The sequence below is a fragment of the Vigna unguiculata genome, chromosome 6, assembly GCF_037176805.1.
Source record: "Vigna unguiculata cultivar grain cowpea cultivar isolate G323 ecotype 2 chromosome 6, ASM3717680v1, whole genome shotgun sequence".
Lineage (NCBI taxonomy): Eukaryota > Viridiplantae > Streptophyta > Magnoliopsida > Fabales > Fabaceae > Vigna > Vigna unguiculata.
Window position 1 is genome coordinate 27,639,363 of NC_140797.1, and position 16,418 is coordinate 27,655,780.

The 16,418-nt window shown below is 31.2% G+C and overlaps 1 protein-coding gene and 2 non-coding genes across 3 annotated transcripts; 2 read left to right on the forward strand and 1 right to left on the reverse strand.

Moving 5' to 3' along the window:
- Positions 1-227: 227 nt before the first annotated feature.
- LOC114189366 (U1 spliceosomal RNA) lies at positions 228-386 on the forward strand. The gene has a single exon (XR_003605669.1). It is a non-coding gene; the product is annotated as a U1 spliceosomal RNA (small nuclear RNA).
- A 1,581-nt stretch (positions 387-1,967) lies between these two features.
- On the forward strand, positions 1,968-3,867 carry LOC114189019 (toll/interleukin-1 receptor-like protein). Its single transcript, XM_085674674.1, has 5 exons — positions 1,968-2,013; positions 2,219-2,713; positions 2,887-2,971; positions 3,062-3,163; positions 3,399-3,867. Exons 2-4 carry the CDS (start codon positions 2,226-2,228, stop codon positions 3,092-3,094), a joined length of 606 nt encoding a protein of 201 aa, XP_085530800.1. The 5' UTR covers positions 1,968-2,013; positions 2,219-2,225; the 3' UTR covers positions 3,095-3,163; positions 3,399-3,867.
- Positions 3,868-9,310: 5,443 nt separating this feature from the next.
- Positions 9,311-9,470, reverse strand: LOC114189343 (U1 spliceosomal RNA). The gene has a single exon (XR_003605646.2). It is a non-coding gene; the product is annotated as a U1 spliceosomal RNA (small nuclear RNA).
- Positions 9,471-16,418: the final 6,948 nt, after the last annotated feature.

A 16,418-nucleotide genomic window follows, 5' to 3' on the forward strand; every position in this document is an offset into this window, starting at 1 on the left:
CACCTGATGTATCCTAAATGAATAATCATTCTGTTACCAAGTGCAAGGTTAATTTTTTCTATATTTATTATTCCGATTAGAAAGCAACTTATGTTAATGTATTTGGTGGCAGAGGTTAAGTTATCAGAGACGTCTGTTTTCAAAGATATATAAGCCCCACATCTTTAAAAGAGTAGTTAGAAATGTGGAAGTTGTGGTACAAAATAAAAGTGTGACAGTTATAAAACATACTTACCTGAACAGGATCACTAGATGATCAAGAAGGCTTATGGTTTAGGACAGTGACTTTCATTGCACTTGAGGAGGTGCTGTTCTGAGGTCTGCCCAAGTGGCAGAGCCTACGTCATAATTTGTGGCAGAGGAAGCTGCGTTTGCGCGGCCCTTGCATTTCAGTCCTAAGTTTTGCTTTTGTCAGTCATTTGGGCTTTGTAGCCTACGCGTTTTTCCATTTATTTGAGATTATTTAGGTTTAGCAGAAGTTTCTGTTTAGGTACTTGTGATGTTAATTTATCTGGTTGGCAATTTTATTTTGCTGTATGCTTTTCCAATAGGGATGTTTTTGTAGTTGCCACTTTAAATTCATACCATAATTTGTTGAGATTAATATTGTAAAAGAATCGATTTTTACGAAAAAACATATCCAACGGGATAAAAAAAAGCATATACCCTAACCTTTTGCATGGTGAAAAGTTCGACAAGCATAGTTACATGAAACTTGGATCACACTATCTAGGAAAACGTGTGAATTTCTGAAGACAAAAAACAGGAACACTACAATGGTTGTATAACTATTCTGTTTTGTGAAGTAAAGAATCATTGTCTTCCTTTGTTTCCCTTTTAATATGGTAGGACCGATCCTGAATTGCTTAGGGACATAACATTTGTGTTTGAACATGAATGCACTTTTGGCACCGAAAGGATGATAAAAGAGGGTGGGTGTGTTTCCACTATATTATGCCACAACACAACAACATGGTTGAAGGTGATTAATAGTAGTAGCAAAGAAATTGTTGAATGGGAATGTAAAGAAATCAGAGGCTCTGAAAGAGAGAGGGAACAACTTCTTTCTGCAACCAAAGAGATGAGAACTTCACCATAAGTGATAATGTTGTCGTGAACCTCGTGATTAAACCAAGATTTGCATCAAGAAGAACATTTTTTATGCTCCAATTGTAGAAACAAATAGTGTAGTGCATGTAATACAATTTTATTGATGGTTAGGAACTGCTTTTCATGCACATTGTTTTAGTGCAACTACTGTCTTTTTTTTACGGTTGTACAACTCTACATAAAGCATAGTTATTGTTGGCTTTCTTGTACGAAGCAAACGGAAGAGATAAAGATAATGAAAAACAAGTATTTTATAATTTTAGTTCATTTGTTCATGATTCTAAGATTATCATAAATTGAATAATAAGGAAATAAATCAATATTAATTGATTTCATTTGTTAATGTTACCTTGTATTATCAATGCAAAACATTTTACCGACTAAGAAGGCGTTTCACAGCGTTAATAACAAGTTTGAGCTCTATAATAAAATTAAGAGGAGTTTATTAGAGTAGAATGAATGAATTAAGAAAAATGTTTACTGTTGTATAATTTTTGTTAAAAAAGTTAATATTTAATTATTACATTAGATATTTAATGTGATTAAATAAATAAATAAATAATTTAGATAAAATATTACTATATTATTTGTTAGAATAAATGTATCATCTTGTATTTTTTATATATAATTTAGATATAAATAGCTCTTCGTATAAACAGTCCTAAATTTTATTCACAGCAGGAATATTGCATACTCAAGCTTGTGCTGGTCAAAAGTGAAGAGACATGAAACACTTTCTCAAAGCAATGTTGAACCAATGGACCCCACTTGGAACCCTTTTACGATACTTCTTAGAAATTTGCATCACATGGACATTTTATTTACATTCATTTTTCTAGTTGTTTAATTATTGTAAAAGAGTCTAGTTATTCTCTCTTGCATCTCAGAATTTCTTGTGCTCAGGTAAAGAATCTTTGTTTCATTCTCTCCCATAAGAACTGTGATCTATTTTCAATTTTACCTCTGAATAGAAATAATGGATATGGTTAATTTGGTATCTTCTGGTTTTCTCTTCTATCTATGCTCATGTTGAGGAGAAGTGTCAAGAACAAAGGGAAATATAAAAGCATTTTCTATCTCTTCAATTGTAGTGTTATACTCATTGTAGGTGCAAGATGGTTGAGCAGAGAATTATGAGTGTTGTTTCTTCTTCCTCTAACTCTTGTACAAAAAAATATGATGTTTTTATAAGCTATCGAGGTAAAGACAAACGCAGGAACTTCAGCACCCATCTTTATGAGGCTTTGGTGCAAAAGAAAGTGGAAACCTATGTAGATGAAGATATTGAAAAGGGTGATGAAATCTCAGCAGCACTGATGAAAGCCATTGAAGATTCTCGTGTATCTATTGTTGTGTTTTCAGAGAATTTTGCTTCCTCAAAGTGGTGCTTGAATGAACTCATAAAGATTATGGATTGCAAGAAAGAGTTGGGACAGATTGTAATACCAGTGTTCTACAACACAGATCCATCCCACGTCAGGAACCAAACTGGGAGGTTTATGGAGAGCTTTGTAAAACATGAAGGAGAACCTAACTGCATAAAATGGAAAACTGCTCTCACTCAAGCATCCAACTTAGCTGGATGGAGCTCTCAAAATTATAGGTAACAAAATGAATTGAGAGTGTGCAAATTAGTCGGACATTATTTTGTGTTGGATTATGTTTACCTAATTCCTTTCTAGATTAAGCATACTGTTGTGGTGCAACACCTTTCATGATAGTTGTGTAGTTATGTTTTCATGATGTAATTCTTTGTTTTCCTTTTTCATATGCTAGGACTGACTCTGAATTACTTAAGGACATTGTTGAAGATGTTTTGGAAAAATTGCCTCCTAGATGCAAAAACCAATGTAAAGGATGGGTAAGAATCGAGGAACACCATAAACAGATTGATGAAATCTCGTGTTCATTCATTTGTAGTGAGGCTGGTGAATTTTTTGTCTCCCTTCAGGTGGAAAACCTTACACGGAAACCCCAGCTTTAAGCAATTGCAATTGAAGAAAGTGCCAAATGCAAAGCAGTAGAGAAAGTGATCAAGTCATTTACTTCTCAGGTAGAAACTATATTCCTACAAGAGCTACAATCTCTCACGTACACAGATAGAGGATTGGTAACATCTATTTTTGTTTTTTCATTTAAAATAACCTAACTATATCTAGAGAAAACCCTTATTCAAGTACATTTTATCCCTAGTGATGCTTTCTTTAGTTATTTCTTGAGTATATAGTGTGGATGTATGAGAACTGGTCTGGCTAATCTTACATGTCTTTGTTTCTTGCACTGAATAGTTGAAGGATATGGACATGAGGTTACATGTTCTTGGTTCCGATGAGACTGAATGGATTGAGCAAGATGAACCTGGTGTACATATTTATCTGACCTCCCTAGTAGGTCTAATCTATCTTAAAAGACTATGCTTCAGGTATAGAATGCTCTATTATATTTTTACATTTTTTTTTAGCAGGGGAATGCTAGGAATGCACTTTCCAATGCCTCTTTTCCATCAGATTCTCTATTTTAGTTGGAATTAATGGGGTCTCACCATTGTAGAAATAGAACTACTAGTGGAAATAGTTTGTAGTTGTTCAAACTTTGTTCTTGGTAGCACTTTCATAAATATTTCTGCAACTTGATCTTCTGTTGTGCAATACTAGAGTTGAATTTGTTGAGTTGCCTCTTCATCTCGAATGAAGGGATATTTAATGGTTATGTGTTTGTTTTTTGAAAATGGACTGAATTTTTAGCTATTGCTATTGTCATTTGTTGTTGCAATAGATAATAGTCGGTCCATCTTATGGTTCACCCATTTCTTCAAGTATTCTTCGTAACCATATTGCTTGACTCGTGGTTTCAGTAGCTATTACATACTTACTCTGCTTCTGTTGTTGGTTGTGCCACAATTACTTGCTTCTTTGATGCTCGATATTGGCGTAGCCGATCATTCTTGAGTTAGTCATAGTTTTGTATCATATACCAAACTACTTTGTGCCTTACAGATATCTTAAACTTCTATTTCCTACTCCTAATGAATCTGACTTGGCTTTTGCATGAATCTTGACAGAGTTGTAGCATACATAATTTTTGGCCATATGGCTGAGATATAAGAGACTTCCAATTAAACTCATGTAGTGTGATGCATCTGCATCTTGTGCTGCATCATCTTTGTGTAGCTTTTCATTTACTATCAATGGAGTAGTGTCAGGTTTACACAATCATACATCTTGAACTTTTTCAATAGAGCTTCAATATATTTCTTTTGAGAGATAAATATATCTTCTTTTTGTTGCTTCACCTCTATACTGAGGAAATAGTTTATCATGCTAAGGTCGGTCATCTCAAATGTCTTCACCATGTCTTCTTTAAACTCGTTCATCATTTCCTTTTGTTGATGAAGCCTTATGGTCGTTCAACATAAATCTCTTCTTCGAGCACTCCATTTAGAAAGACTGATTTGACATCCAGTTCATGTTCATCCTTTTTGTGTTATAAGAGCTATTAAAACTCTAATTGTATCTAAGCGAGAAATTAAAGAAAATGTCTCATTGTAGTCGATTTTTGGTTGTTATGAGTAGCCTTTAACGATTAATCTTTCCTTGTTCTTTTGTATAGGTCCATCAAGATTGAACATTTTTTTTCATATATCCATTTCACTCCAATAATGTCTTTTCCATGAGGACAATTTACGAACTCCTAAGTGTTATTCTTCTCAATTATTTTAATCTCTTATTCCATATCCTTAACCCATACATCTTGCTTTGATGCTATTTCACAACAGTTAGGTTTAATCATTACTATATTGCAAGTTTCGTATATGTCTACCAAAGATCTTAGAAGTCTTGGAGTGGACTCTAGTGAAGAATCTTGTTGTTGTTGTTGTTATGGAGGTGGAGAAAGTGTACCTAAATATTTAGTCTCTTCTTGAGTTTTTTTTTTCTTAAGATTGTTGTACTCAAACTAAAATGTTGCTTTTAACAATTTTTTCTTCTTCCAATTCCAAGAAGCATTTTCATGAACCTCAACATCTCGACTAACCTTTTGATTGTGTACTATATCCCAAGAACATTCTTCATATAGTCTTAATTGTCTTCAAGCTTGTGGCTTCTTTAATTAGGAACATGTATGTAGCAAATTTTCTCCATCAGTTAGCCAATGCTAAGAGATTTTCTTTAAGCTTGGGTACTAGTATGACATCATTAATGAGTGTCGTTCCTTCCTTAGTCTCCACCATGATAGTGCCTTTGCCTTTTGACTCCACCATCGTGCCATTCCCCAATCGTACTTGAACTCTGATAGAGTTATTAATTTCTTTATAGATGCCTGGATCATTAATCATGTGATTACTGCACCCACTATTCAAGAACCATCTCCCTTTTGATTGTTAGAGTATCGTGCATAAAAAAGATATTGCTATTTATCTTCTTATTTAGAAAAAATTGCTTGTTGATTTTTGTTGCAACAAATTTTCTCCATGTGTCCAAATTTCTTGTAGTGTTGACATTGAGGTGTCGACCATTTTTCCAAGTGACTTGTCTTTTGACAAATGCCACGTGGAGGATATTTTCCTTGACAGGTCATAGATAAGCTTCTAGAATTTTTTTTATTTCTAGAAATTTCTCCTCTAATTTTATTTCCTTCATATTTTTTTTCCGAGACGATAATTTTAGTTTTGATTGAAGGCATTTTCGGCTAAGTCTTCTTCACAAATTTTCATTCTTTGTTCATAAGTTTCAAGATAGCCCATAAGTTGTGTTACTAACAGTGTAGCCAAATCTTCTTTTTGTTCAATTGCGGTTGCGGTTGCATTATATTTCTAGGAAATAGAAATTAAAATTTTCTTAACGATCTTTTTGTCAAGAATATTTTCTCCATAGGCTCTTATCTAACTACCTAGAATAGTAGTCTTTAATGGTCTAATATTCTTTCATTGCTATTAATTAAAACTCTTCTCTTATGAAGTTTAACATTATATATCTCATCACTACCTTGAAACTCCTCTTGTAGTGTATTCGAAGCTTATTTTGCAACATAACTTCAACAAACCCAACTTGGAGATTTGTGTAGTCAAAGATGGTGTGATATTCCACCAGGAAAACATCCCCAAGAATCTTGCATACACATACACACTACAAGCTTGTTTAAAAATATTTCTACAAATATTTAATAAAAATGTCAATTTTAGTAAGAATGTCATCATAAGATTTATACAAAAAGTAAATTGAGTGTCAATTTATGGAGAGACAATATTGCTTCATTTTTACAAAAATTGGAACTAAACTGAAACTAAAAACAAATATAGGAACCAAATTCTAAGATGGTCCCTTTTAATTAAACTTGCAAAATTAATTTAGTTGTTAAAATATTTTTTTCTCCAAAAATCAACAAATTTTTTTTATATTTTTTGTTAAAAAAATATTTATGTGGATCCAACAATGATTGACCTTGCTCCAACGTAATCTCATTAACAATAAGAAATCAGGATTATGTAATTCTTTATTAAAAAAACTATTTGATGGTTGTTGATATTTTTCAAATTTGAAAAGTCTTTTCTATTTTTTGAGATTTCAATATCTTTTTTATAATTGACGCCATTTAGAGTATAACGTAGTGTGAACAACTATGCTTGAAACTTTTACGAAATTCACAATATGAGATGATAATGTAAACAATATATCAATACTAGTGCATTAATTTTATTTCAGTGTAAAAGAATTATTTTATAAAATTATAAAATCTTAAAACCATAAATGTTATATTAAAGTTTTTGAAATTTTATATATAAGCGAAACAACTACATAGTATATGAATTGTGTATTATCGTACTCCTCACAAGTTACACAATAAAGTTTTATAGAGAAAAAAACATAAAAGTACTCTAAATTGGAGGAAATATGCAAAACATAAAAGTATTTTATATGGTCATCACGCAATATAAACTATTTTACATGACCAGAATTACTAGACTGGCACATTTCACAATATATCAGACATGATCAATTCATCAACTTTACAATTTTGACATAAACTATTCTACACTCAATTCTAGATTTATGCATTGAATTGGATACTCATGACGTCTTGCATTGTCATGTAATCATGAATTAAATTGTCACAACCGGCCCAAATTTACCATCTCTCAATCATACAATCGGTCTAAATAACAAAATAATTTACACTTACTTTATTAAGGCAGAAAGCAAAGAGATTATGAATAAATTAGACTAGGTGATAGTAAATGGGATAAGTTTGTCATAGTGGTACAATTTTAATGGGATATTATCCAAATGGGCCAGTTTTGAAAACATTATGTACATGAGTAAGTCGTTGTTGCATGACACGACTTATGACTCCCTAAGGTGAAGTTGTGTTTAGTCAACACAACTCCAGTGTGTCATCATTGTGTTCATGACACGACACTAAGAAATACAACTTTTGAAAAAAAAAGAATAAAGGAACTGTCATCATATTTTATCAAGAAAAGTTATGAAAAAACTAAATAAGAAATGTTCTATGAAACTAGATTTAGTTTTGTTTTAATATGACCCCTTTAATTAAACCTGCAAAATTAATTTAATTTTTAAAATATTTAATTTTCTACAAAATTCAAACAAGCAATATAATTCAATGTGTTTTCATTCAATCGGAAATTAGGATTATGTAGTTATTTATTAAAAAAAAGGTTATTTGTATGTAGATATTTTTAAAATTTGAAGTCCTTTTTATTTTTTAAGATTTTAGTATTTTTTTTTTATAACTCATGCCATTTAGAATATAACGATGTGCGAGTGACTAGATGGATAGTTTTACAAAATGAACAATATGAGATGATAATGTAAACATATATCAATATTATTGCGTTAATTTAATTTTCTGAGAAAAACATTTGTTTTATACATCTTATCATATATAAAATTAGTATTTATTAAAATAATTTTGAAATAACAAGAGAAGACTATCAATACAAAAAACAAATGAAATTTTTTATGGTCAAAATAAAAGTTATCCATCACAGTTACAAAAATAAAAAATAGTTTATGACAAAAATATTCTAACTACGGGTATTGTTGTCAGAAAAGGAAAAAAAATAACAACGGTTAAAAATTGCTACAAAATGTAGTCTAATTTGAATATATTTTATCATATTTTAACGGTTAAAAACCGCCACAAAATATATCATATTTTAAAGGTTAAAAATCGACAAAAAATATATCATATTTTGATAATAAAAAGCCACCACAAAATATGTCATATTTTTACGGTTAAAATCCTACATATGAAATGTCATATTTTTACTGTTAAAAATGGCCACAAAATATATCATATTTTCATAATTAAAAACCGCCAAAAATTATTTGAAATGTTATTTTAAATTTTTAAAATTCTAAAAAATATTTATTAACTATTCGACTGACTCCAGAATTCACTTTTTTCTTTTCTATAACATTATTAGAAAAAAATCAAGTTTTAAATAGTTATCTCCTACATTTGCACCTCTAATATACCATAATTGTAGGATTATATAAATAAATCATAAATAAGCCGATTATGATATAATGACAAATTTAACATGTCTCTCACATCCACCCTTGTGTTTCAAGAAATAACTAAAAAGGTAAGAATTCTTTATGGCACATGTTTATACATGAGTGTAATATATATATATATATATATATATATATATATATATATATATATATATATATATATATATATATATATATATATATATATATAATGCTTGTCTGGCATAGTTTTTTTTTTGTAGAAAGATTATGCACTTCCTCGTATGCAGTATGATTGTAAGGTTTAATGTTTTTGGATTTTAATAATTGAACAAAACTTACCTAATAAAATATAAAAACTATAAAAAAATAAAAAATAATAACTCAATGTGAATACTACAATAAATTAACCTTCAACCTTTAATATGAATAGTTAAATCGGATAGTACTATCAAATGAAATAATTGGCGACTACAGGAACATAAGAATCCCACTTAGAAGAGCATATAAGCAACCAAAAATGAGATAAAAAACAACATACATAGAGTGAACCAACACAAACAGATATTTATGCTAAAATAGAGAAGAACTTAAAGACCGTGGGAAAACGTGAACTACACAAACAACACAACACTTAAGATCATAGATAAACTGCAATAAACCTAAATTTCACAAACAAAACAAAACTTATGACTGGAATGTAGGGGTCGCGCGAACGCAGACCCCCTCTACCACAAATTATGACATAGGCTCTGCCATTTGAGCAAACCTTAGAGCAGCACCCTTCCCAAGTGCAATGGAAGTTACTGTCCTAGACCATGGGCCTTCTTGATCACCCATTGATCTCGTCCAGGTAAGTATGTTGTATAACCATTCACACTTTTCTTTTGTACCACAAGTTCCACACTTCTCACTACTCTTTCAATGATGTAGGACTCCAAATATCTTTGAAAACAAACCTCTCATTAACTTAATCACCTCTGCCACCAAATACATTAACATACCTTACTTCCTGCTCAGGATAATAAACTATTTGAAAACACCAACTTGTAACAACAAAATATAGAGAAAATTGACCTTGCACTTGTACCATAGAATGATTAAATGATTCTTCATTTATGATACATCAGCTGCAAAGTTCAATCTTATCGTGGGATTACAAACTTAAATATTTCAAAGAGAAATGACTGAATTTGTTGTAAAATAATTAATTACTTAACATGGCACTCTATGAAATGAGAATTTGAAACCAACATAGACAACAAACAAAGTGCATGTCTTTCTTCTTTTCCTGCTTTTGAAGGTTATTTTTTTAATTAAATTCATAATAACGATTTTAGATTTGATTAAAAAAAGATTTTCATGATCTACATGAGAAAAAGAAAACACATTTTCCACGTTAAATGCAATCATTGTGTATAAACTAGACTAATTTTGAAGAATAAGAAATATTTCAGAGCTAAAAGCTAAATAATGAAAACACATAAATATACAAATTTTAAATCTTTATAACCTGTGGATTTCAACTCATGATTTGACATTTTGTTGCAAAACTTATAAGTGTCCTATATAAAATTTTCGGTATTCCACCAATCAAACCAGAAACAACATGTACCGAGTATAGCATATAGACACAAGATCAAAAGGCTAAATAAACAATAAGAGAAGAATATATCAATTGTAGATAATATAATGTGATAAAAAAAAAGTGATATCATGAGTTAGATATGTAAAAATAATGAATATATCCCAAAAATATATTAATGTTCATTTTGCTCTTCTACGTACCATTAAACAAATTCATAGGACTACTTCGGTAACTAACTTCAAAAAGTTAAGTGTACCTTTATTCAACCTGAACCTAAATTTTAATGATGTTATCTATATTGATTACTTGCATAAAATAAACTCGAAACTGAGAGGTCAACAAAAATTTATATATAAAATCAGTAATAAATGAATAAAAATCTATGTTATTAAAAGATAATCACTTAGTACTATATTAATTATACATTTATTCCAATTTATACTTCCATTTCACTCTAATAGATTAGAAGATAAAACATTTATTTGAAATTCACACACTATATTTTATTTTATGTATTCATTGTGGCCAAAGTTCTTTTGAAATAGATAATACATAATATTTAGACATTATAATGTCAATTAAAGTGCATAGTAATCTCACTTGCTTTTGCTTTTGTAGAAAATGTTGAGCTACAATGAAGGAGTTGCGCAAATGCAAACTCCACTTCCACAAATTATGATGTAGGTTCTACCATTTTAGAAGACCTTAAGGGAATATACCTTAAGAGTGCAATGAAAGTCACTACCTTAGTCCAAGTAAGTATGTTGGACCTATGTACACACTTCTGTTTTTATATCTCTTGATTTTCATTACTTTATATACCTTAAACAATGTGGGACTTTACACACTTGTATACTTTCCACTTGTACCAACTTGACCATTTTTTTATACATATGTTACTTTGCACGAGTATAAAGCTCCTTCGATTTTTATAAATAATTACAATTACAACCAAAATACATCAAGAAATTGTTATTGCCAAAAAAATAATGAATGTTGAGTTGATGAGAAATAATAAGTGAATACTACATTATTCATAAGATGTAGGAGGAAACAAGGTATTTTGATGCCTGCATGGTTTCACATATTTTTAAAAATCATAACTTTTTGAGAGGTTAAAACCAAGGTACTAGTAGTGACTAGTTTCATAGTCGTAAAGTTCTTTTGACAAGAATTGTGGTATCTTCAAAACTTTTACTCGCTTCCTACTTGTAGAAAAATGGATCTAGATACTCTAAAATGATTCGTTCAACTTAGAGAGAAAAATCAATAATGTTAATAGTTGATACTGCATTCATATTCATATACATAAATTTCTCATTAGTGATTGAAATGGCTTATACCATTTTACTCACTTTAGATGAATTAGATCCTAGTAAAATATTTTGATACACTGAAACTAATGTAGTAATAAGTGGAATTCATTCTCATTCTAGTCCCATGGGTTGTCTCCAATGTGTTGTATACATTATTATTTTTGTTGGATTTGTCAAATGCATGCATTATCCTTATTCATGAAAAACTCTGCCAAGGATAAATATTCTTAACAAGGGGAAGGGAAAAAAACACATTTTCTTTTTCTTTTCTAAGCACTTATTTCACATCAATTTATTTTAGAATGATGTTAGTTTTGTGCAATTTGAAAATGATGTCAGAAAAAATGGAATTGTTTGGAAGATCGTTTCCTACTCATGGAACTTCAGTTAGGTGTAAAAACTAATTAATAGTATATAACGAAGGTGTTGTTTGTTGCCCCATAGAAGGCTAAAAAGATTATGGACTAATGGATTTTTTATTTCTTTAATGATGATAAATTGCCACCCTTGAATGTCAAATATAATTCCTAGTCCTTATGATAATCATGTTACTTACCCTTTTATTTAAAAGTAATGCATCCATTAATGAAGCTATTATACTTTTTCCAATACAAAACTAAGAGACAAGATAAATTAAGGTAGTTGTGGGATTTGAACTCACGCCCTTTCAGACTAGAGCCTAAATCTAGCGCCTTAGACCACTCGGCCAAACTGTCCTTTGATATTGAAAATTGGGCTTGTAAATTTTATATTTTATTTACTTTTAAACATAACAAAATAATTTGCACTTACTTTATTAAGGAAGAAAATAAAGAGACTATGAATAAATTAGATTACATGATTTAGCTTTGTTCTAAGATGGGCCCTTTTAGTTGTTAAAATATTTTTTTCTCCAAAAATCAAACAATTTTTTTTTTATATTTTTTATTAAAAAAATATTTATGTGGATCTGACAAGGATTGAATTTGCTCCAACTTAGTCTTGTTCACAATAAGAAATAGGAGTTATGTAGTTCTTTATTAAAAAACAACTATTTTATGGTTATTGATATTTTTAAAATTTGAAGTCTTTTCTATTTTTTGAAATTTTAATATTTTTTTATAATTCGCGTTGTAATACCCCTTTCGAGTTGTCACGTGTAGAGATGGCAAATAAACCCGTCCCCGTGGGTATTGTCTGAACCAGTCCCCGTTTTGACGGGAAATCCTTGCATTGACTGGGTATAGGTATGGGTATGGGTATGGGGAATCCCCGACTTTTTAATTGGGTATGGGGATGGGTATGGGGATGTATATATCCTCGCCATAATACCCGTCCCCGCCATATCTCCGTCTCCGTTTAAATTATTAAAATATTCATAATTAATTAAGTAACCATATATATATATATATATATATATATATATTTGTATATATATATATATATATATATATATATATATATATATATTTGTATATATATATATATACTTTCTATTTTTTATTTTTCTAATTATTTGGTTTGTCATGAAACTCATTCGCATCTCCCATACATTTTTCGTTATTGCTCAAACATTAAGTATGTATGTTGATATTTGAAAACTTTTCTTAGATCTCTAAGGTATTTTTTTTATCTTACCATACCCTTAATTGTACATTCATTTTCTTTTTTGTGATTTCTTTCAATAGTCTCTCAAATTATTCTAAGACACACATTTGATAATTTTTTAATATTTTTATTTGTTGTTTATTTTCATCATCTACAATATCATTTCAATATATTTTATCTAATTATTTTTTATTTTTTAACTCATTATCAATCATACTGTAATTTTTCACTATAATTGTATAAATAACTTTTATTTACTACAATATAAAAATTTAATGTAATTGTCATGAATATTATTTTATCACCATCCAACATACATTCAAGTTCAAAAGATACAAGATCTATGTCAAAATTTTATTATTATGTTTATTATTTGTTCTTTGCATCATTTTGATCAAGATATGTATTATAACTTTTATTAGTGTATAAAAAAAAGATTCATTAGAATTTTTATCAATTGAAGTAAACAAAAATTTAAAATGTATTTTAATTTAAATATTTGTTTTCCTTTTATATTTTTAAATTTTATCAACTTTGTTTCATTAATGTTTGTAGTTTGCAAATTTAATAAATGTTTTGATCCTCATGAAATTTTATTTGATACTCTAATATAAAATGTAAACAATTATAATTTATTTAAAAGTATTTGATATTGAAGAAACAATCATCCTCTAATATTGAATATTTGATAATATTATTTTTCCATTACCATAATTTTTTATTATTTTATAAAAATTAATTAAAATTAATATTGGAGTAGCAAGAAAACGGGTACGGGTATGGGTACGAGATTATACCCGTTACCCGGTGGGGATGGGGATGGGACAAAAGTTTGATACCCTTTGGGTTTGGGGATTGGGATGGATATGAATGTTTTCTACGGGGATGGGTATGAGATAGCGAAACTCGTCCCTGCCCCGCCCTGTTGTCATCCCTAGTCAAGTGTAAATTATTTTCTGCTTTCAAACCAACGAAAATACTATGATACCATTCTATAAATAGGAACTTCATAAATACTTGTCCAAGTTCATTCAAATAAAACCTCACAAATACCAAAAAAGTCTATAAAGGTTCCTATTACAATTCTTTTAAAACACAAAAATTCAAAGGAAAATTCAACATAAAAGAAATCCAATTTTTTTTCAAAAGCTTTCAGAAAATCCCAAAGTTCTCCTCAACATGTCTCCTCACACCTATGCATTTGCACCAACATCTATGACAACATTTTCTCCCGTATAACACTCACATTATACGATCATCGCACAAACACAACAATGTAATGCAACTCACGTCGTGATCACAAACGTGTTACATAAATTTAACCAAGTCATATTACTACCAAGTAATATCAATCAAATCATATTACCACCCACTAGTATCAATCTAGTATGTCATTCTCTTATATCTATCCACTATCGCAACGGTGGATTTTTGATGGATTTCTTATGAGGCATATTGTTTAAAAGTTTCACTTAGTAAAAAGTTAATACTTTCACAATTTTCTCAAAAAGAAACAACACGCATCAAATTGGTTCAGAAACATCTTCCTGTTTTTCGCGGAGCCATTGCGATCCAGTGCAACGCACAACGTTGGCCACCATAAACACCACCTACACGGAGAGCACAACAGTTCCACACCATTCCTACAACCTCACGGACCAACAATCACCATTGCTGTAGCAGCGCCTCCACACATCTGCATTTCAAAACTCCTTTCGCGTTCACAACACACCAACTAGCCGTAGCAGCCATTGCAGCAGCGAATGCATTATCTTTTCCATCGTAGCAACCATGGATGCAATTTCGTTAAACACCAGTGCAACACTCCAAAACGTAAATTGTAACATCCCAGTCGGATATTACTAATTTAAGTAATAAAAATTACGAAATATGATGAAAACATAATTTATTATACTTCGCTTCCCAAAAACGTGGGAAATTTTAAAACATTTATTAATCGGATGTTATCCAAAAATCCATAATTTATGAAACTCCAATACAGTATCCAAATTCACAAATCAGTAAGACACTATTTACAAATTTCATAAAAATAGTAACGGTAAAACTCCAGTAAAAGCTTTTCCTAGTTAACCCTCTCTCCGATGCTATGCCTCATCAGCACCACCTGCAACATCATCTGCTCCCGTGTAACGCATTACACGATCATCGCCAAACACAAGCAGATAGGGTGAGCTCATAAATAATTAACATATAAGTTAATAAAAAAAGTCAAGATACACCCATCTATTTTATTCTAGTTAATTCTTGGCCCAGACCTTAATCCCCAAGGCTTTTCAACCTTCACAACACATAAATAATTAGCCTCGAATTCAGGGTTTATGATGTTCACACGAACCTGCCCGCTCGTGGTCCTACCTCTACGAACCTCCCCACTCGTAGTCCTGCTCTACGGACCTACCCGCCTGTAGTCCAACACACGTGATCCACTAGCTACGTACCTCCCCGCACGCAGCATCTCTCAAGTGTGAGCACGGAACATACGAACCTACCTTGCTCGTATCCCCACACGAGAGTAACATGATATGAACCTCCCCGCTCATATCATCACGTGTTCACCACCATCCATGAACCTACCTGCTCATGGCACAGCATCCCCTGATCCAAGTTTCACAACACAACATGATAAAGAAAACAAGCAAAGCACACCACCTTACACAAGGTATATACTCAAGCTGGTCTTAGGGATTCCAATGCTTCCACGAACCTGCCCGCTCGTGATCCAACTCTACGAACCTGTTCATCACCAGTCATGAACCTACCCGCTCATGACAACATCAAGCATATCCCAGACCAGGACCCACACCACAAACCATGCAAAACATTTGACAATGCACCCTACCACTACACCATCGCCTAGCGTAGCCTAAGCACCGCTAGGCGAAATGGCAGTACAGACCGCCTGGCGGTTCCACATCACCGTCGGGCGCCACAACTTATAAGACATTCCTGTTTCATACTATCGCCTGGAGGTTCAGTCTACACCGCTAGGCGCTACACCAGTAATGTGACACTACTGGTTTTAGGTACTCTAATTCATTTCCTAGAATTCAACCATTTAATTCTCAAACATCCAGAAATCAACATACACATTCATATATTCCAAATTACAACATCACAACATATATGCATCTTTCAAGTATAAGCACACATTCCTCTCTTTTATAATTCATATATACTTACCTCTTAAACCAATTCCAACACACACTTTATTTTCCCCTTCTCATTTTTCCCAACCCTTTGCATGCTTACAATTCCATTACATTTAAAGTATGATTATCATGTTCCCATACTTTTCCA